General features: G+C 38.2%; 1 protein-coding gene across 11 annotated transcripts in view; it reads right to left on the reverse strand.

Moving 5' to 3' along the window:
- The window catches only part of ERCC8 (ERCC excision repair 8, CSA ubiquitin ligase complex subunit), a 50,462-nt gene that overhangs the window by 10,542 nt on the left and 16,580 nt on the right, over positions 1–23,340 (reverse strand). For 7 of the 11 annotated variants that reach the window (XM_074813449.1, XM_074813452.1, XM_074813457.1 and 4 more), the window contains exons 9-12: positions 21,791–21,915; positions 16,996–17,193; positions 11,973–12,059; positions 8,472–10,271 (exon numbers count right to left, since the gene is read on the reverse strand). In XM_074813449.1, the coding sequence (XP_074669550.1) occupies positions 10,203–10,271; positions 11,973–12,059; positions 16,996–17,193; positions 21,791–21,915 (479 nt within the window). In that variant the 3' untranslated portion in view covers positions 8,472–10,202. Of the gene's footprint in view, positions 1–2,366; positions 2,457–3,924; positions 4,316–8,471; positions 10,272–11,972; positions 12,060–16,995; positions 17,194–21,790; positions 21,916–23,340 lie in introns of those variants that run through there. The other 4 variants (XR_012621764.1, XR_012621763.1, XR_012621762.1 and 1 more) reach the window with 2 other exon arrangements.

The raw sequence follows: 23,340 nt of genomic DNA on the forward strand, positions 1-23,340 counted from the left end.
TAACATGGAATTATGAAAAAGCTAATAAAACCTTCCTCCCATTTTTCTTATTCTGTGGGTACAGTTCTGCTCTAACATGGCCAAATGGCTTTCAGATCAAAGGTCTCATGTTCTTCTACTCAAAACACTATTTGAACTGACAAACCACCGTATGCACCTAAGCATGTAGCCATGCCAGCCAAATGGAAATAGAGAAAAAAGATATTTCAAAACTACACAGAACTACCAGTTTTAAGCAGAAGAACTTGATGAATAATACTGGATGAGGACTTCAGTGTAGAGACAGGGCAGGGTTAAGTCCTGGCTTGGAGAGCTGTGTGTGGGCATGGCTCTGTGCAGCAGAGAAAGGGGATGCAAATTAACAGCAACGATTATGAACAGTCTCCTAGGGAGAGAGGGAGAGGAGGCAGGAGTTGGGGACCATGAAAGATCTGTATTCAACTGACCCTAGGTAAAACAGTAGAGACAGAGGGAAGACAGAGCAGTGTGAAAGCCATTGCTTTCACAGCTCCTGTGCACTGACTCATGTGGAGCAGGACCCTCACCTCAGGCTTCGGGGAGGTCAGGGTGCCACAGAAGTGAGCACTGGCCTTGGTGATACACCACGGAGCATGGAGGATTGTCAAACATGCATACCCTGTGTGTCTTGGGGCACAAGCAGAGCTCTACCTTTCCTTTTATAAACTAAAATGGCTTCTTCGTCTCCTTTCTCTATGTGCTGTTTTGGTCTGGGGTAGAGTTAATTTTCTTCATAGTAACTAGAATGGGGCTATGTTTTGGATTTGTGCTGGAAGCAGTGTTGGTAACGCAGGTTATGTTTTCATTATTGCTGAGCAGTAGTTACACAGAGCCAGGAACTTTTCTGCTCCTCACCCCACCCCACCAGCGAGTAGGCTGGGGGTGCATAAGAAGTTGGGAGGGGACACAGCTGGGACAGCTGACCCCAGATGACCACAGGGGTATTCTGTACCATATGGCATTGTGCTCAGCAATAAAACTAGGGGGAAGGTTGATGGTGGGCTGCTGCTCAGGGATTGGCTGGGCATTTGTTTGGCTAGTAGTGAGCAATTGTTTTCATTTGCATCACTTGTCTTTCTTGGGTTTTATTTATCTCTCTTTGTTATTTTCCTTTTCATTAAATTTATTATTATTTTTTAAATTTTTATTTTGATTTTTTACTATTTCAATTATTAAACTGTTCTTATCTCAACCCATGAGTTTTCTCACTTTTACCCTTCCAATTCTCTTCCCCTCATCCCACTGCAAGGGTGAGTGAACTAACAAGCGGCTCTGTGGTGCTTGGTTGCCAGCTGCGGTTAAACCAAGACATTCTGTCTTCATTTTTCTGGTGCCTGTCAAGCTTAATTGTTGAGCAATCTTGGGAACTACTGGACCACTTTCCACTCTTTGACTTGCATCTCTTCTCTCTGGTGGGGAAAAAGCTTTGCTAGCACAGTTTTCAAGGTCACTGTAATATATAATAAGACTTCCTACTGATACGAGATGTGACAGTGAGATGTGTTCAGGGCACACAGACCAAGTCTCCTGAAGCACTGAAACCTATAATGCAACACAGGGGAATTCTGCTAAGCAGTGATATAATCCTTATATCCCAGAGTTCTGCATGTCTCACAGGTATCTACATTTATTATAGTAGCCTATCACTAAGTGTTATTTAAATTACTTTGATATACCTCATTAGTCAACCTAAACTTTAGTAGTTATCCATAGTGGTAGAACAGGATGAAGCAGCTGTTTCAAACATTCATTTAGGCCCTCAGGTACATTAGCTGTCTGCAAAACAATTAAATGTTCTCGAAACTTTCTTTATAAACAATTAATAGCATTCAGATGGCAAAGTTCCACGCAACTCTAGAGATGCATTTTTTTTCCTTGGGAAACAATTTATGCACTACGCTGAGAATGTGCAATACAGTCCAAGTAAGTGCCAAATGTGACCGTTTCCCACCGAAGATGTGCAGAAGAACTGCTTAATATAAGGCTCCTGTTGCACTAGTGGCAGTGCAAAACCACAGAACTGCATCAGACCATTTGGATATTTAAGATGGTTAGCTTCAACTCACATACGCCATAATGCATGCTTCAGGTACAAAAATACGTTCTCTGGACTATATATTCCACCTGGAAGAACTAGTAATGGGCAAAAGAAAAGAGCTTCATACAAACCTACTATTTTATAAAGTCCTAAACCATTTTTTTCATGTTTGCTAGCATGAGAATCACAAGCAGCTGATTTCCTGAGATGTTCCAGAGTGTAGGAGGTGATAGTAACAGTAATTAACTGTTGAGCAACATGAGACACTCCCTACTGACTGCCACAAAACATGAGAACTTGATATTCTTACCATACACCTCCTGTATGGTGTATCCTTTATCACAGAAAATACAGGCTCCCCAAACTGCTGCATTCATTGTGCCATGTTGACACAGCATATCTACAGAAGATAGGAAAGAAACATATTAACACAGTAACAAAGTAGTCTAGCCATGGCAGCATTAAGCTCCATAGAGGTGAATTGATGCAGCATCCAGCTAAGTACATTAGCCTGTGGTGGGATTGATCATGTAAGCCAGACATCTCTGTGTTATGCTGCTGCCTGAAGAACAGACATACCCTAAGTTAGAGGAAAAGATTCTCTTTTTTATCTTTTTTCCAGGCTACTCCCCTTTCTTAAAATGGCACTAACAATTAAACATCCACCATACAGACCAGGATATATTTGTGGGGATCAAAGTAAAACATTGCAGGCAGGCATTAATAGCTACGGTTCCTTCAGAGACCATCCTGAATCACTAAAGAGAGAATTAAGAATCAACTTACAATTTTAAATACAAATGGAACTGGCTGGCTACCAAATATAAGTTTATTCTTGCCAATGATCTCCAGCAAGAGCATAATATATTTCCTCATTTATTGTGAATATATTTTTTGAGCTAACTTTTCTAAAAATATGATTCCAAATTTTCTTAGAATGTTTTAATAATTCCATTGAAGGCTAAGACCTGTAACTAACATAAAACATGTTAAAAAAATACTTTTCAGTCAATAGGAAAGAAAAATTCTCAGTATCTTTCAAATGTGGCTGCTGAGAAGAGTGAAAAAAAGTTTTAATAACTCTCATTTTCTCTGGCCCCCACGTTAATCTATTTTGTATTAAATGAAGGCATATTATTTTTGTTGCTGAATAAATTACCCCATTCTTGCTTAGACACGTTACTTTAGATTACAAACATATGGCTGCAAAAATAACTGGTTGGACTGATTTAAACTGCTGATTTTAATCTCTGATTTGACATGAGGAAATTTACTGTAAAACCTGTTCAGGATTGCAGATGCATCTCTGTCCCACATCTGCATGAAAATGGTGGATTTGTAATCTCCCAAGTGTACAGACCTCAGTGACTGACTGAAAGTCTCCTTCTTAGCCCAAAGCTAAAATGCATAACTAAAAATATCCTGGTTTCTTTCTGCCTTAAATTGAAAGCAAATGGTGACAAAATGAAAATTAAGAACAAAGCTGTATGCCTATGCAATTAAAAAATTCTTTCATATGTAAATAGAAAACTGCGTTAATAGCCCCAAATACTTTTTTCCACTCTCTTGGGCTTGGTGGAATTTGGCAGGACTGGGCGTGGTTAAGGGTTGCCAGTGTGGTGGATGACATCAGTTAGCTGTCATCTGGGCAGAACGTGTGGGTTGGTGGGTAAGGCTGACTACAGAGCACACAGATATGATTAGAAGGGATGAAGCTGTGGGGAGTAGTTATGCACCTGCCTGAATTCCTGGGCACTCAGTCATCTTCTTTTATCCTTCATTCCCACTGTTTTTATAAAATAGACAAAAAGAAAACAAAAGGGGAGGATGGAAGAAGGCACGTCCATTTCATAACTCAGCTTTAGCCACACAACTTTATTGATACATTTTACATACTTTTGTTTAGATGGGTATTGTAAGCGTTAACTGCTGTCCACTGAAACCAATATACTGCCTTCAAGAACATCTCTCAGGTGTCAAAACCTCAGCACGCATCTTAGTGGCTAAGCACATGGCAAATACTCAAGTTCTCTTTCTTTATGGACTTTAACCATGTTAGTTCCCATGTTCTACATGCCAAAATATGTATCTGGACAGTTCCCATGGTTTAACTAATATGCCCATAACTTGACCATGTATTGTATCTCAAACTTTAGTTGTACTAAGGTAACAGTAGGTTTACCCGTTCATTGTGGCAGATCCTGGGCCAACGTTCACTGAAGAGCTTACAATTCTCAACTGTATGCACTAGACCTTTACCTGCATTAAAAAATGACGTAGGAAGAAAACTGAGAACTATCCTCCAATAGTGCTAGAGCAGTGGTAAATATATTTTTAATATATTTATAATCTGTGTGCATATATATGTGTGTGTGTATACATATATCTATCTCTGTATCTCCATTCAAGGTAGGATAAAGACTATAACACAAGTGTAAAAAAAAAAAATGTAACAGTCAGTTCTATTGATGTTCCCAAATCTAAGAACTTTCCAGCTTTACAATGATAGAGGTCTTAAATTCTGAGCCCTAAGCTGACTGAGCATATGAGGAACTCATCCTTGATTAAAAAACCCAGATGTCTTGTGTAGTGAGAAGCCTTGCTGGACTACAAATCCAAACAATGCAAAAAAAGGTGGCAAACAAATCCCCACATTTAGTATTGTCAGCCTGTGTGTAAGAGTGAGTGTACTGGGGACAGAGAAAAGGGCAAAGGGAGGTAAGCACATGGTGTTAACTTGTTCTTCCCAATGCTTGGGAGTTAACCACATTTAAATTCTCATGTGCTAATGCTTTTTTCCAGGTCTGTGTACAGGAAGAAAAAAAGAACCAGGTTTTTGCTTGGATGTCTCTATACTAGATTCTTTCTGAGCATCATAACCTAGACATAAATAATCAGAGTCCTATCTTACTGTCTCTTCAGAACTCAACTTTCACTTAAGCTAAAGGAGGTTTGTCTTAGGCTCTCTGGACTTCTTTAGCTTGGCTGGCTCAGACTGACTCTGATCTCCATTGTTTCCTTAGGCTAGAAGGGAAAGGAAATTCTTTGATCTTTTGTTAGAACAAATAAATTCTTTTTCCTCTTTTTGTACCTGCTGCAAGCCTAAGCAACAGTCAATTCCCAGAACAGCCTGAAAAGATGAAAGCACTTCTCTACATATTCTGATACAGAGTATGACTACTAAATCCCAGTACCACTGCTGCAATAAGAGTACAGTCCATTCCAGTTTAAGCTCTCTCTTTAAACTCTTAACTTTCTTACTGTTTTTAACAGGAATTTAGAATCCAGCTATCAGCTAGTTGCCTCTCAAGTGAATAACTTCATTTCAACATGAATACAGCACCTCTTTTGACACCTGACTGGATTTTCAAATATGGTTTTTTTTCTGACTGACATAAGGATGGGAAGAGCAATTAAGCCTATATTACTCCCCTTGCTGCATTTCTGGTTCTGAAAGAGCTCTGATACTATAAAAATACATGCTATAAGCATAGAAGCAGAATACAGATAAATGAAGGGGAAGACTCTGGTTTAATTATCACATTTAACTTACACACAAGCAAGACATGCACAGTTGCAACTGGCACCATTGGCTTAGTACTTGGTTCTTTTCAGTGAAAAATAATATACAGCATACCTTCACTGTCCTTTAAATTTTTTTCATTTTGAAGATACCAACACTTTACTTGGCAATTAAGTACAGCCACCATAAGAATTCAGCAGAAATAAAATGAAAATAATCTTTTTTTTTTCTAGAAAAAACTTAGATAAGTTTACCACATCTAGAGAAAATGGGGAAAAAAATATAATATATATGCCATTATTCAAAGCAGAATTTTCACAAAAATTGGTGTTTGAGATGTTGGCTAGTACCAAGATGTTTCAAACCTTGCAAACTAAATACCACCTATCAGCTACTGCCATTATATGGAAGGTTTGCAGGTGCTGCATTGTAGAATGTGCCTGGATCCTTGCCCAGAGGAGACACAGATGTTTTTAATTTCCCTCACCAGAAATGCCTCTCCTTCCAGCAGAGGACAACAGTCAAGAGGGATAATAATGACATCATCAACTGATACCAGAAGACAAATTGGAAAGGTTCCTGTGTAGCAGATACTAACTGTTAGTAGGAGCAATAAGCCCCCAAGGCAACTAATTTGTATATTCAAGTATTTGGGATAGCTTCAGACACTAAACCAAAAGGTGACTGGATGGATAGATACTTGGGCTCACCTCTTCCTGAGCTGAATCCCACATTGAATTCATGGTGCAACTTACACAAAACTGATACGCAAAAAGTTATTCAGAAACAGTATGAAAATAAGCCCCATAAAAGTATAGGGGAAAGTTTCCACACTTCCAGATAAATCCCTATTCAGGGTTCTCTCTGGAAAAATTCCATGGGATATAGCCCTGATGAGAAGGATGGTCCAGGAGAGCTGGTTGATTTTTGAGGATGGTCCAACCCCACATGCAGGAAAACAAAGAAAAGGTGGAAGGATGTCTGCATGCATGAAGAGGGAGCTCCTGACAAAACTCAAGATGCAAAAAGGAAGCATACAAGGGGTGGAAGCAGGGATATACAGAGAAAACGTCTAGCATGCACAGATAGGGCTAGGAAACCCAAAACCCACCTGGAGTTAAATCTGGTAAGGAATATGAAAAGCAAAACTAAAACCCACAGCAGCAGAAGGAAGACTAGGGAAAATGTGGGCCCACTGCTAAACAGGACAGGGGAACTGGAGACAAAGGACACATAAAAGGCTGAGGTACTCAATGCTTCTTCACCATGACCTTTAGTGGCAAGACTGGACTTTAGCAACCCCAGGTCCCTGAGACCACTAGAAAGTCTGGAGCAAGGCAGGCATACCCTTGGTGAAAGAGGATCAGTTAGGGCAACACTTACACAAACTGGACATATGCAAGTCCATGGTGCTTGACTGGATGTACCCACAACTGGCTGATATCATTGTAAGACCACTTTCAGTTACTTTGGAAAGGTCCCGCTGAGCAGGAGAGGTTTCTGAGGATTGTAAGAAAGCCAAGGTCACCCATGTTTTCCAAGAAGGAAGATCCAGAAAACACAGGTCAATCCCTCACCCCTATCCCTGTGAAGGTGATAGAGCAGATTATCATGGAAACCACTTCCAGACACATAAAGGACAAGAAGGTACCGGTCAGCATAGATTTATGAAAGGAAGACCATGCCTGACCAACCTGATAGCCTTCTACAACATGGTGGCTAGCTTGGTGGATGAGTGGAGAACAGTGGATGATGCCTACCTTTACACTAGCAAGGCTTCTGACAGTTTCCCAAAACACCCTTATGGATAAACTGACAAAGTACAGACTAGATAAGTGAACAGTAAGACTGAAAAACAGATGAAAGGCCAGAGGGTTGGGATCAGTGGCAAAGTCCCATTGGAAGCCAGTCACTAGTGGCATAGTCCAGGGGTCCATACTTGATCCAGTCCTATTCAACATCTTCACTGATGACAGAATGTACCTTCAACAAGTTTGCAGATGGTTGTGCTGCCACCATTCAGAGGTACCTCAACAGGAGAAGTAGGCAAACAGGAATCTCATGATGTTCAATAAAGGCAAATGCCAAATCCTGCACCCAGGGATGAAAAAGCCCAGGGACCAATCTGCTGGAAAGCAGCTTTGTGGAGAAGGACCCAGCACTCCTGGTGGACACTAAAGTGACCACAAGCTAGTAATGTGCCCTAGAAAGAAGGCCAACAGCATCCTGGGTTGCATTAGGAAGAGTGCTGTCGGTGGGCTGAGGAAAGTGATTCTTCCTGCGGGGAGACACTGAAAGAGCTGGGACTATTCTGCCTGGAGAAAAGACTCAGGGGGATCTCACCATTGTGTAGAAATATCTCATGGAGCCAGGGAAAGGGACAGCAAAGAAGACTAAGTTGGACTCTTCTCAGTGGTATCCAACAATGGGTCAAGATGCAATGGGTACAAACTGAAATACAGAACACTCCATTTAAATCTAAGAAGAAACTTTTACTCTAAGAATCCTCAAACAGTAGAGCAGGTTTGTAGGTTGTAGAGATATTCAGCCTGACTAGACACAAGCCTGAGCAATCTGATTTAGGTGACCATGTTTAAAGCAGGAAGGTTGGACTAGATTATCTCCAGTGATCCCTTCTAATCTCAATAATTGTGTACTCAAAGCACAGGAAGAGGAACTCATTTGAGAAAGGCCATTCCAAAAACCAGGAGAGTTAATGCAATATTCTTACACATGGGTTTAATTTGATTTCTCATCTTCTTTAAGTGTAATTTTTCCACCTCTTCCATTTATATACCATTCCCAGTCCACCACAGAGCTGGTATTTTTGACAGATTTTTTGTTTGTTTTAAAATCAACACCATTTGTAGTCACATTACAGATAACTGAAAATTGACTGAAAAATGCATTTATTCTTCGATAACTGACATACTGAGCACATTTTTAGAAATTCAAATACAAAATACATGCACTGCAGTTGCCATATACAAATGATATGCACAATTATAACATGCACAAAACCCATTACAGATAACTGAAAGCTGATTAAAAAAAGCATTTATTCTTTGATAACTATGACATACTGAGCACATTTTTAGAAATTAAAATACATAAACTGTAACTGGCATATACAAATGATATGTACAGTTACAACACAAAAAAGTCATCCTCTTCAAGACAAAAATCAAGATGTGTAATACCTTTCCTCAGGTTTGTTCCTCAGTTTTTCCAGTTTTAGAGTGAACCACTGGTAATGAAAACTATCATTTAAAAAAAAATAATTATCTTCTCTACTCCTGTAAAGTGACAGTGTCAGGCTGGTTCTTAACTTCAGCTGAAACTTCTGGAAGTCTTCTACCCTGCAGCTATCCACTTCACAGTGTGTCTCTCCCAGCATATACACAGTACATATGGAGCTTGTTTAATTACAATATTCCCTTGATACGCCCACTCCTCACTTTGTTTCATTTTACAATGGTAGACTAGATTGATACAGAAACTGACAGCCTATATCTTTTATAGATATTAAAATACAGAAGCACAGTGAATTAATCCTACAATGCATACAAGTTGTAGAACTAATACACACTATACAAAGATTATATTATTTTCTTTGATTTGTACAAGATTTTTTTCCTATTGTCTGAATGTGTGGTCCTAATATGTGCTCTGGAAGGAATTTTTTCTCTATAGAGCTGCATCTACATCTGATGGGAACCTCTAACTCAGCTCTCAGCTTGGTGACTACACTATGTCTGAAGCACAAACTAGTGATTGAGATTAGACAATATTCCCATAAAGCTCCTCCCTTTCAAAACAGAGCAGGCATTAAGATCACAAATTCAGATGAAAACAGTTTTGAAGGACTACATTGGATATTTTGAACTTGAAATGTGATCCACTCAAGCCTGTTTCTGTCCAGGAATTCTTCATGCTGGCTAAGGAAGTGTGAGAGATTCATATATAAAAGACTGATTTTAAAAACCTGCTAACAGGAACAACACTCTATTTAAACTAGTTCCTATTCTTAACTTTCTGGGACAGATTCAGACACTGCTTGATGGGGTCACCATATAAATACTTGAATAGATGATCCCAGCTATACCTCTTTCTGAACTGAATACCGCATTTAATGGAAAAACACAGAACCGAAAATGCAAAATAGGCACAAAATCCTGTGGGGTCCCACAGCACATAAACAATTGAAAATGGACACAGACTGCTCCATCTAGACATGGATAAAAATAAGCTGGAGGTATCCCTGAACTAGTTCACCTTCAGGTAAAATCCTCTGTATCATGTCTCTTAGAAATAAAATGATTACCTCCTTATGTATTAGTGATACCAGACAAAATGCAATATTAAAGGAAAAATAAAAGCCCTTGGGACCAGTTATCAGCTGTTCAACACTGAATGAAGTGTACCAATGCATAAAGTATGCAAAAGTAATCCTTAGATTTAACTATAACAGTGAAGAAAGAACAGAGAGAACAGTGGAAACTTATTTCTGAAAGACCTTGCTGTGATAGAACTGTAATAAAAATCCAGTCGTAGTAAATCCGACAATATCAAATCCTGTAGATAAAGCCTGTGAATACAGCAATATCAGCACATAATTGAAAATCAGTCTTCACTATCACTGCTGCTCCATGCCTCTTCATATGCTGGATTGGAATGCTGCTGACACAGAGACTAAAGAAAATAAAAATTCTCTCAGTGGTTTGCTCAATTAACAATACTAAAATCAAATAAGGGCAATGCTAAAGGCATTTCCTAATTACTGTATGTAGACAAACGATTGTGTCTCTTATGGGTACTGGATATTTTTCACCACTTCTTTGGCCATTCCACTGACTAGAGACAGCATAAACTATGAAATAGTACTATTATTTAATTGTAATTTCAACAAAAAAATATCTGGAGCACTGACTGGAAGTGTCACAAATGTCTGGTATAAAATATAACAGATAGATTGTCTGTGTTTGTTTTGTGTCATTGGCTTTAAGTCATAACTCCCTTGGCCCAGTGTAACAGAGCACTACTATCTCAAGAAGTAGTCCTGGTCTCTACCCACATCCAACAACTATTTATCACCTCAGCCCTGCTAGGGTCAAGCTAAAGGGTTTGTGCAGCTATGCAGTGTGCTGAATCGCAGTGACTTGGGGTAAAGTTTTTTCTTGTTTCTTTCTATCCTGGGTTCAGATTCTGGTCATACAGGTGCTCAAACAGCTGCTCTAGCACATGAGAGGGTGCAGAAACTAGTGGTCTGCGGACAGCAGAACTGCTTCTTTTGGAGGCAGTCCTCATATACAATATTTGCAAAAGCATCTGTTGGTTAACAGATTTCAGAACAATGGCACATATTACGTACCTCCACCACATCAGATTTAAAGGGACAATTCTAATCAGAGCTGGGTAAGTGATCTTGTTGATGTGGGTTTGTTTTTCAGACTAAGAAAAAGCAATTCATACACATCAACATTTCGGTTACAGCAAAAATGTTTATTTCTGGTGAACTGAACACATTTTGGGTTTAGGCTATCTAACCTTTGAAACTACTTTTTTCTTCTTTGCTTAAGTGTAGGATAGTTCTGAAATAAGTTGTCTTATAAAGCAAAGCAACTGAGAAATTTTATGCTTATTTCCCAGTCCAAAATGGAACATTTCAGAAATTTTTAGAAGTGCAATTTTTGTATGCTATGAGCCAAAACACTAATATAACTTGTCTATTTAACATTAGTACAGTTTGCCAGACTGATACTGTGAATGGATTCAGTTTCTTAAAATCTACAAGTTTTCACCTCAAACCGTTCACTGAAATTTTTATTGCCCAGCTCTAATACTAAGAGAGAGAAAGTACCCGCTTGGAAAACAGTGTTACATATGATCCTCCCTGCAACACCCCGAATGTCTTGCCTCAGACACTGAAATAAGCTGTCTTAGAATCTTCTTTATTATATTTCTACGTCAAAAATATTTGGATATTAAGTGTGGTATCCCTAATCTTCCTGTTTCATACACAGTATATCCTTAAAACTATTTAAAATAGAATCTCTGGCACCTTTCAAATTCCAAAATAGCATAAACTACAGAAAACAATTTGGAAACTAAAGAAACTAAAGTAGAAGTTGAAAAACTGATAGCCAAATGACAAGTACTACTGTTAAATAAGTGATAAGCTAGAAGTCTGCAAAAGACTTTAGTATGAAAGAAAATGTCCTCTCAAAACCCTACAACAATCAAAAAACGGAACAAAACAATAGGTGATTCTCCCCTTAATTAGGAATTGTTACAAATTTTGATGGTGAAACAATGACTTCATACTTAATTTCCACACCACCTCCCCAAGTATAACAGCCATAAAATTACAGTTCAAACTCACAAATTCATTACCTTTTCAGAAGTGTCATCAAGACCTGACTCTTGAGGAGCTGGTATCCACGCAAGGATATTGGAATCTTTGCTACCACTATAAATTTCCTTTAAGAAAGTAAGCAAAAATTACTTTTACACAAATTTACTGAACAGTGACACAGATACAATGCTAGGAAAAAAAGTCCATGAAATATTTAAAAATAAAGACAAATATACAATTTCTAATTTGTACTATATTATTAAAGACTTTTAAATAATATGCCAAAACAAAATAAGTTTCTATATTTTTCCCAGATCGTTCACCAAAACAGCACTGCCCACATTTAAATGAGCTTTATTGCTTAAATGCATTTTTCTTTTTCTTTCTCTCACGTCTTCTGAAAAGACACTTTTTTTAACAGTTAAGAAGCTTAAGAGATGATTTATCTTTGGTGGAGAACTAAAAAAAACAGAGAATATTTTTTATTAAAAAATACGAACCAACTCAGAAGCATCTAGTAATACATGTTAGAAGAGTGCATATGTATGGAACAAAGAGGTATTAAGTCAGTGTAGTTTAAGTATGCATAGGGAAGGAAAAGAACAAATAATTTGAAACCTGTATCCTGTTGGGAAGGCAGAGATCAGAAAGACAATTTTATTATTTTTAGTATAAATAACTATTATGGTAATGACTAAGGACTGAGATCCCATTGCGCAAGGCACCCTGCAAACACATAGAAGCAAACAATCTCTACACCACATAGCTAACAGTCAAATATAGCTTAGTTTTCTTAGTTCTTTATTAAAGGAAATACAGACTTCTTTGTCACTTTAAACTGAGGAAATTTTGCTAGTGAGAAATACTGCACCATCTTTGCAATAAATTTTCCACTAATAATGCTTCTATTTTCTAAAGTGCTATTTAAATGAACATGCATGAAGATATTCTCATACGCTTTCGATCTTGATTCATACTCCTGCATATTATATGCAATGTCTGACAACAATTGAGTATTGCTATGTGTTCAAACTGCCCAAGTGAAATATATCACGTATTTTCTCTGTTTCAGGTTGACAGCATGAAAGCCTAGCAACTACGTGCATACATGCACATTATTATGACATTGATTCAACATAAGTTCAAGAAGTAATTACAGTCCTGTCTCCAAGATTATTTATACTTAATTCTAATTACTTAATATACTTAATTTTAAAACTGCATGAATTACACTGAATTGTGCAGGAACTTAATGTCTAATTCCTATAAATACTCGTTTATGTGGGTAATCTTATTCAAGAGAGCTGACATACTCACTTCTATAAAACTGGTCCCATGCATGAAGTTGTTCATGCATAAAAAAAACAATAAAAGATTAGAGTTTCTAACTTTTGAGAGAAACATCCTACTTACTTTGTTTAAAGGGAAACAGGTTGAAGTCACACCAAGGTATAGGTCAAATCCCACTTTATCCTGTCAGCAGTACTCTACTCAGGTCTCCTGTCTTTGACAGGATACAGGATACCACCAGAACTTTAAAACCTCTTCCCACACCAAAATCTCTCCTTGTGAGCAAGGTCATAGTGACATCACCATAATTCCATTTAATCTTTACTACCACTTGTTGCACTTTCTGATCCTGGCATTGCAAGATCTTCAGTTACTATCCACTGCATTCAGTAATAGTTACAATTAATTATTACAACCTGAAATGGTGAGCTCCATGCATGTTTATGGTACAATATATGGAAATATTATGCTTTAAGACTAAGGAAAGATTGCAAATAAAACCTAATTTAACTTTCAGTTATTTTTACTTATTAGCCTAGCACTAGATTTGCCAAATACCTTTGCAGATGTCACTGGCATTTCTTGAACAATAGAAGCAACTATTATTTAAAGCAAAATTGTTTCCTGATGCATACCTAATATTTTATGATGTGTTATTTGTGCATGGTGCTTTACTCCATTTCCCTTTCAGAAAAGGAAACGTAGGTCTTGTTTGTTTACTTAAATTATTTTAAGCCACCAGTATGGCATAATGGTACCTAGCATGTTAGATCCACCAGTAAAAAAATCATCTAAGAGTCTGCACAATGAAGATTTCTTCTTCCACACAACCCTTGAAATTACCAACCTCCTATTAAATTAATGGCTCTTATTTAAGGGCCAAATTCTGTAGCTCTTACTACTCAAGCAGACTAGCATCTTATTAACTTTACAGAGCTATTTATGTAAAATCAATTTTGGCCAACAATAATATAGTGGATTTTATGGCTCTATTCCCAGGATCTCAAAAGGCATTATACACACATTAACTAAATCTCACACCACTCTGGAGACAGCTCCACACAATATCTCAAACACAAAAGGTATTCCACACAAACCCAATAATTTGGACCACATAAGAACAGATAAAGACTAATATCACTGGATTGCAAATAGCTAGTTGCTTGAGTATCAGTGATCATACAGTTCTGATTAAACAGAAGACACTTCTCACCTCAAATACATAATTGGTGAACATTTAAAGTTCCTTTTAGAACCTGTTCCAGTTATGAGGTGAAACAAAGAGTGATTAAAATACAGTTAGTGAACAGAAAGAACGTGAGGGACTGGCAGCAACCAATATCAATCAGAAGTTTTGAACATAGGAAAAAAAATAGTAAGGAAATCTAAGGACCAGATTCGAGGGCAGGCGGGACTAAAAATCACTCTGCAGGGTTAAAGACAGGAGAAAAGGTTTAGAAGACTATTAATATGAAGAAAACTCTTAATAGAGACTCACTACTAGATGGAAATCGTAGAAACTATGCAGAAGAGATGTTTCATATGAAGATAGTGTACTAATTTCAAATGTACTAATAAGAAAAAAGTTAGAAAGCCATCCGCTACACATTTCACCAGTAGATGCATAACTTATATCAGAGAGACTTAGAGTTGTCTAAGAAAACTTCTTGTTTCCTCAAGTTAATTATGTTTTAATACTTATTGAAATACTAAGCTGGAAGTGAGCTAATATGCCATTCAGGGAAAAAAAGTGGAATGATACAGATACAAATGAAGTAACTGACATTTTTTTATTCTGAAACAAGACAAAGGGAAATGTGATTAAACAATTCAGTTACTGTAGAGTTAAGATATAGTAATATAAACAATCAACACAGTTTGCAAAGCAGCAGGTTTTGTCAAGATTTTATTTATAACTAGTAACTGAAAATAGAAGTGCACAGCTGTGAATAACATTGACTTAATATTGCTTGAAAGAGTGAAATAGAACAGGTAACTACAAATTTTACGAACAACTGCATTCTCAGAAAAGGAGTTTTAACTGGGAAATCATAATTTCTATTATATATACAATCATATGAAATCTGATGAATGTACTTAATTGTTTCAAGACAGAACGAGCTATTTGGAAGTATAGGTGTGAACATAAACAGTCAAAATAACACTTCCACTAGCTTTGGTGTTGACACACTGACTACAGTAATGTTATTCCACCAGAGTAACAGTTTAATACAACTAGAAGAGCATTTAAAGAAAAAGAAAATCCAGTTTCAGTCACACTTCTAGAATATAGAACTGAACTCTAGAAGAGGGTGATTCTGAAAAAGAATCAGAAATCACAACAGAAACAAATGAATTTGTTGCCAACATAAACCTATAGCTATAGTGGCTGAGGCAGTTCTTGTGTGCATGCTCACACATGAGTGATCCTTTTCTAAAGATCTTAAAAGCCAAGACAGAGACACTATGAAGAGATTTACATTTCCAGAGCTGGAAAACATGATTTACAGTGAGATTTAATGAGCCTCATCTCTTCAGCTTATCAAAAAGAAATCCAAAGATGATTTAATATAAACACATTAGTACATTTTTGGAAACTATTCTTAAGAACAAAGGGCTTAAGCTAGTCAAACACAGTCCAGAAAAGATGTGCTTTAGCTATAAATGTGAATATTCCACCTTTCAGTGGATCTCATACATCACTGCCCATTCAGGGCAAAACTGCTTTTCAGGTCTATCAGGGCTTATTAGCTTGGGCTATATTGCCACATTTGTAATGTGTCCAAAACTTTCAGTGAAGTCCATCTCAGTGATGAAAGATTCTTTCAAAGTTACTGGACTCAAAGCAAGAGCTACCAAATTCACTTCTATGATGTATTGTATAAGAGGTCATGAGAAGATATCCACATGGCCCTTCTGCCTCAAATATTTCTGCCTGATATTTCAGAAACAAAAGAGGACCAGTTCTCCAGGAGGACCTGGAACATGGAGTACAATCCTCAACACCTGAGGGCAACTATGTAACAGCCTTAAAATCCATACTAACATCTAACTCTTGTCACACCACAAGCCATAACAACAATCTGTTGTAAAGTATCTCATAACAAATTAAGCCTTGCTAACCTTAAGCCTTTTATTACAAGAGGAAAATATACTATAGGGGGAGAGGAAAAAAAAAGGCTGTCAGCACCATGAGTCCCTGTAATGCTATGGTATTTCTTAAGTGAAATGTTCTCAGATTCATTAAAGAAGCTCATGTTCTCAACGCTTCATCCAAACTGTTCATTCACCCAGTGATTGGTATAACTACAGGCATTTGAGCAAGATTACCTTAGCAAAGTACTTGAGAGGTTCTCAGTACTGATAGCAATACTAATGCACTTCACCTAAACACACTTCACATTCTTTCTTACTGTGATTAGTCTTACACATCTCAGAAAGTCAAATGCCTCCTCTTCAGTCTTACAGAAAACAGGCAAAAGTCTTCATGCATATGATTTACTAATAGCAACACAAGTCAAAAAAATTACTATAGTATATTGAAAAGATACCTGCGTGAGACAAAATGAACAATGGAAGGAACCCTTTCTGGGCCATCCCAAGAACTTAACAAACTTTTCTTGCTTTCCACATAGGTTGCAGAACTCCCTCTTACGTCAAGATCTTTGATTAAAGCACATCCTTGAAAAGTTAATGTTTTTTGTGCAAATGGTTTGGGTAATGCGCATAAATATTCCAGGTTGTCTGGAATATTGTTTGTACTTTACTTACCTGAAAATTATATTGATATGCACAGCAGTTAACAGTACTATAATGCCCTCTAAGCACAGTTATCAGTTCTCCTGTGAAGACTGCATAAACAGCAATGGTACTAGCACATGGTACAAAGGCAAACTCTGGATTGCAGCCATTAGAGACGGTGCATTTGACTGCTTTTCTGCTTTCATTACGGATTTTCCCATAATTCACCTGTAAAATGAAGGATTATGCAGTTAGCTATTAATGAAAACTACAGGAAGTTACATGAAAAGGTCAATTCCATTTCTTCTTTAATACACAATTAAATTTAAGCTTCCCAACGTTAACACAACCCTTGACATTTCCAATTACAGATGTCTACCCAGAAAATTTTCCTGTTCATTGAAGTTCACTCTCCTTAATATTAACTTTAAGAAAGGCAAAGAAAGATATGCCTAAAAATCAGCAGTTCCACACCTGGAAATAGAATTTGCACAGGCTGTTGTGTGGCAGATCTACACCAAGCACCCAAACTATCACTGAAATTAGAACTGGTTCAAGAATTGCTGCCTTAAATATTTTCCTAGGTGACCAACATAATAATTTTCTCTCAGGTATTGAAACTACACAAGAACTCTTTATGCACAACAGTATACAATTATAAAAGATACAATAGAGTAGTTTGAGTAGGAAGGAACCTTTAAAGGTCATCTAGTCCAACCCTCATTGCAATGAGCAGGGACATCCTCAGCTAGACCAAGCTGCTCAGAGCCCCATCCAACCTAATCCTGAATGTTTCCAGGGATGGGGCTTCTACCACCCCCCTGTGCAACATGTTCCAGTGTTTCACCACCCCCATCAAAAAGAAGAGGAGGAAGAAAAATACCATCAAAGGAAGAAAAAAATTTCTTCCTTATATCCAGTCTAAATCTATTCTCTTGTTTAAAACCATTACCTCTTGTCTATCACAATGGGCCCTACTCAAAAGTCTGACACTAGCTTTCTTATAAGCTCCCTTTAAATATTGAAAGGCTGCAAAAACATGTCCCCAGAGCCTTCTGTTCTCCATGCTGAACAACCCCAACTCTTTCAGCCTGTCCTCACAGGAGAGATGCTCATCTTTCTGACCCTCCTCTGGACCTACTCCAACAGGCCCATGCTTTTCCTGTGCTGAGGACTGCAGAGCTGGACGCAGTACTCCAGGTGGGGTCTTACCAGAGAAGAGGGGCAAAATCACCTCCCTCAGCCTGCTGGCCACACTTCTTTTGATGTGGCCCAGGATATGGTTGGCTTTCTGGACTGCAAGTGCACATGCTAGCTCATGTTCAGTTTTCCATCCACTAATGCCCCCAAGTCCTTCTCCATAGGGCTGCTCTCAATCCACTCATTGCCCAGCCTGTATTTGTGCTGGGGATTGCCCCAACCCAGGTGCAGGACCTTGCACTTGGCCTTGTTGAACTTCATGAGGTCTGCATGGGCCCACCTCTCCAGCCTGTCCAGGTCCCTCTGGATGGCATCCCATCCCTCAGGCGTGTCAACCTCACCACTCAGCTTGGTGTTGTCTGCAAACTTGCTGAGGCTGCACTTGATCGCACTGTTTATGTCACTGATGATGTTACACATCCCAACACTGTCCCAATACTGCAAGAATTTAGCTCATAGATTGAACAAAAATTGACCTACAATACCTTCCACCCTGTAAGTGCCTTTTGTTTACCAGAGTTGACTAGTGTTGCAGAAAACTACATTTCTCAAGTGTATATGGCAGTAGGATGGCAAAGAACAGAAGCATCAGTCTAGACAACACACGAACTAACCCTAAGGATTTCTCACAGCAAGTCATCCCTTGCTCAGACAAGAAGGAGCAGAGGAAAAACATCTGCAATGTAGGGAAAGATTCTGCATCGTTCCCTCATGAGTAACAAAGAAAAGTAGGAGATGAATACGCAGTATGAAAAGAATGGAAGGGCAAGCAGAAGGATGGCATAAGTAAAGGGTAAAGTAAAGAGGTTAGAAGAAAGACTCAGGAAAGAAGCAAATAAAGAATAACTTGCTAAGTTATTATGGAATAGTTAGGGTGATAAAAAAGCCCATCTTTTGACTAAAGGTAAATCACCACTGAGATATTCAATACCGTTCCCTATAAGGGCAGCTGGTACAGAAGTAAATGCTACATTTCTAAGGCCTGGCTTCTGAGGTGTGTGGGAAGCCTTGCAAATAAAAGTGGTGTAGGTAGTATAGCTTATTAATGTCTCCATGTTTCAAGCTCTTGACAAGTCCTACATAGATAAAAATATCACCAAGGGTTGAAAGTGGAAAGTTTCCAAACATGCTAGGAAATATTCCAGCTGGATACATCAGTCTAATTAGGTCCTACCAGACATCAGAAGTGCATTAATGAGAAAATACAGAAATATATTAATGAGAACAGTATAGCTTACAGTTAAACAAACATAATTAAAACAATGCATTAGACTGTTGACAAATAAAACATACTTTTTTTCATGAACAGGGAGAAGCCCACTACAAACACCTGAAGTTCACACATATATTTTATGATTTAAAAGAGTTTTTTTCTAATAAAAATAATAGTATTTTAAAATTAGTTTCCATAATACTACATAGCATTATATATAAAATATTTTGTTTTCAAATAGTGTTGTCCTACAAGCTATGCTCTTAATTTGTGATGAAACACAGATTCACTTATACATACAGTGTTAGTAAAGCTCCCTGGTTTAATTTTAAGGCTCCCTACCTAAACCTCATGGCCTATAGTTAAAAAAATATTCCAGTACAAGTGTCCTGCTTTGTCAGGTACTTGATCCATACTGCTTCAATTGCCTGAGTCCAAAGTTTGAGGCAAACTTAAGCATCAGTCAGCATAAGCCAGGCAAGGAAGATGACTACTTGTTGCTGTTTTTAAAGTATGCTTTTTTCATAAAAAAGAGCACACATAACAAAAGCATAATAAAAAGAAGTCCTGAGAAAATATCACAATCATCATAAAATTGTATACGAAAAGAGTTTGATTAGCTTACAGAGTAGGTTTATATTCCTTCATATTGAGAGGATACTTTTATGCTATGTGGAGCTTACGTCATGTCCTTTGTGGATAATACTGCTCATTTTGTAAAAACAGTGTTTGCAAGTATTGACTGTGTTAAGTCTTGTTAACGCTAGTCATTTTAAGAGGCATATTACTCTGCTGATAAAGAGCAATCAAACTCCTTTACACAGCATGTGAGCTGTAACAGCAACAATTCCCAAGCCACAACACTGCTTCTAACAAAGGCATGTACAATGAAAGGGAGGGGTGGAGGCTGGGGAAAATAAATTATATGGATATGTTCAGTGTAAACGTTCCTGCTTGATAGAGGAGCAATGGCAAGGGAAGGATGCTGACAAAACAAGAATTGAAGATCTTAAAAACTGGTTTTGTCTTTTGAGCACACAAACAGAAAACCTGCTTCCTTCTGTTTGATTCTTCCTATACACAGCGAATCAGGACTTCCTCTTCCTTCTCATGATAAAGGATGTACACAAGATGTGCATGACTCCAACACTCATTTCTCTTACTAAGCAAAACAATCCACTAGGCCCCAAATTTGGCTAATTGCTCAAAAAAAAATCATATACATGGCTTAATTTCTTTACCTTTCAAAAAGTATAGAAAAAAATTATGGAGATCAAAACAACTGGCTAGTAGAGGAAATAAAGAGACTATGGTGTGAACTCTTAATACCTGTGCATGCATTTATTTGTCAGTTGGTACCTAAAATTATTTTAAGCAATACCTCTGGTCAGTGTGTGAAAATACAGTACTCTGGACAATATAGTTCTGGACTTGAAAAAGCAAGACAAGATCAAGCTATTCCACACCAAATAAGAAAACTGTAAGATAGCTGATGAAACAAGTGAATGAACTAACAGGCACAAAAAACCCCAAAACCCAGTGATCCAGCTGATGATATGAGAATGAACAAACTGTATTATCTACTTTGGTGATGGTGATTTAAAGACAAAGATGCCTATATATGAAGTGCTGAGAACAAGCTGGCAAATATGGGGAGCATAGAGATAGAAAGTCCTTTCATTTGCATGTCTAGAAGGAATTCTTTCTGCTGTATTCTGAAACTCAGTAGCAGAATTAAAATTTCTAAGGTAGAGTAAAATTTCTTCCTTTCCTGATAACAATGACAGACCAGAATCACAACTGGCTAAATAAACATAGGAAACAACTTTCTTTACTGAACCTTCAGCAAAAAACAAGACATAGAAAGGGCTGGAGCATCAGCAGAGATTTCATCACCCCCCCGCTCCCCGCTTTTGTTTGTAATGCAAATGTAGGGGGATAGATATTTTTAACACTGCTATACAACTCCACAAGAGAGATTCCACAAAACCAAAGGAAGTTGCAAGAAAGCCAGGCAGTCAATCAGTGAAACTCTCAGGTATGGACAACTGCCCTGTGGACAGCATGCTGACAGCTAATAGTTAAAAAAAAAATATTCTACCAACAGTCACTACATATTAAGGTTTTCATTACTGTCTGAAGCGTTTTCAGATACGCTCACAAATTAATGAATTTAAAGTTAACATATTCAACATTTAAGTAGATCCAGGCTTCCTCATACTCTTTTTTTAATAACTAGAAATAAGAAATCTGGAAAAAAATGCTCACAAGATCTTCTAATGATGAGATTAAGCAGGTATATCTTTTATGAAAATGAATAAATATCCGAAGTTGTAATGACAATTGCACAATTATAACTCTTCTAAAACTAAGTGCAAGTAAAAGCATAACCAAAGATCCTTGAACACTCACTAATGTGTTTTCTCCAGTGGAGCTGTTCCAGAGTCGCATCCGATGATCTGTACCAACGGTCAACAGATAAAGTCCATCACTCGTATAGCATAAACCATTAACTCTCCCATCATGAGCAGTGTTTGCTGTCAGGAAAGAGAGCTGGTTCAGATTTCTACAGAAGAATTACTATTTCTATACACATTTTATTTCAATGTATAGTACAGAAAATGCTGTTTAAATGATAACATATCAGTAAATTAATAATTTAACTTTTGGCTTATAAAAGCATCTGGCTGGCAACAGGTCACCAGTGGTGTTCCTCAGGGCTCAATCCTAGGGCCAGTCCTGTTCAATATATTTATCTATGATCTGGATGCAGGAGCTGAATGCATCATGAGCAAGTTTGCTGATGATACCAAACTGGAAGGTGCTGTTGACTCTCTGAGGGACAAGAGGCCTTGCAGAGAGATCTGGATAGATTGCAGCATTGGGCAGTCATCAGTGGGATGACATTTAACAAGTCCAAATGTCCGACGCTGCACCCAAGATGGAGTAATGGCAGGCACAGGTATAAACTGGGAGAGGAGCTGCTGGAGAGCAGCCCTGCAGAAAGGGATCTGGGGGTGCTGGTGTGACACTAAGCTCAACATGAGTCAGCAGTGTGCCCTGGCAGCCAAGAGAGCAAACGGCATCTTGGGGTGCATCCAACACAGCGTAACCAGCCGGTCAAAAGAGGGGATTATCCCGCTGTATTCAGTGTTGGTGCAGCCTCACCTTGAGTGCTGTGGGCAGTGCTGGGCCCCAGGGTTTAAGAAGGATGTGAAGGTCCTTGAATGTTGCCAGAGGAGGGCAACAACTCTGGTGAAAGGGCTGGAAGGCACGTCCTGTGAGGAGTGGCTGAGGACTCTGGGTTTGTCTAGTTTGGAGAGAAGGAGGCTGAAGGGTGACCTTGTTGCTCTCTACAGCTTGCTGAGGAGGGGAAGGGGAGAGGGAGGTGCTGAGCTCTTCTCCTGGGTATCCACTGATTGGATGTGTGGGAATGGTTCAAAGCTGCACCAGTGGAGGTTTAGACTGGATATTAGGAAGCATTTCTTTACCAAGAAGGTGATCAAATCTTGGAACAGGCTTCCTAGAGAGGTGATCAATGCCCCAAGCCTGACACTGTTGAAGAAGCATTCGGACAATGCCCTTAATAACATGCTTTAACTTTTGGTCAGTCCTGAAGTTGTCAGTCAGTTGGACTAGATGATCACTGTAGGTCTCTTCCAACTGAGTATTCTATTCTATATGGTTTAGAGAGTAACTATAATTAATTCCATTGAGTTCACCCTGCAATACTGCACATTAAGTATGTTAAAGTAACTAAAATGCCATTCAGTGCTACCACAGCAAACCTAATTATGGTGCCCATAAATTAACTCACTGAAAAATGGATAAGGTATCTCTGCATTATACAGCAGCACATGACTTAGACATACCTCTTAGGTAAAAAGTGTTATCTTGTTTTACAAAGATTTTATAAAATATCATTAGCTGCATTTGGTTTAGTTCAGCTATATTTCAATATA

The sequence above is a fragment of the Strix aluco genome, chromosome Z (assembly GCF_031877795.1).
Source record: "Strix aluco isolate bStrAlu1 chromosome Z, bStrAlu1.hap1, whole genome shotgun sequence".
In the NCBI taxonomy this organism is placed as follows: Eukaryota; Metazoa; Chordata; class Aves; order Strigiformes; family Strigidae; genus Strix; species Strix aluco.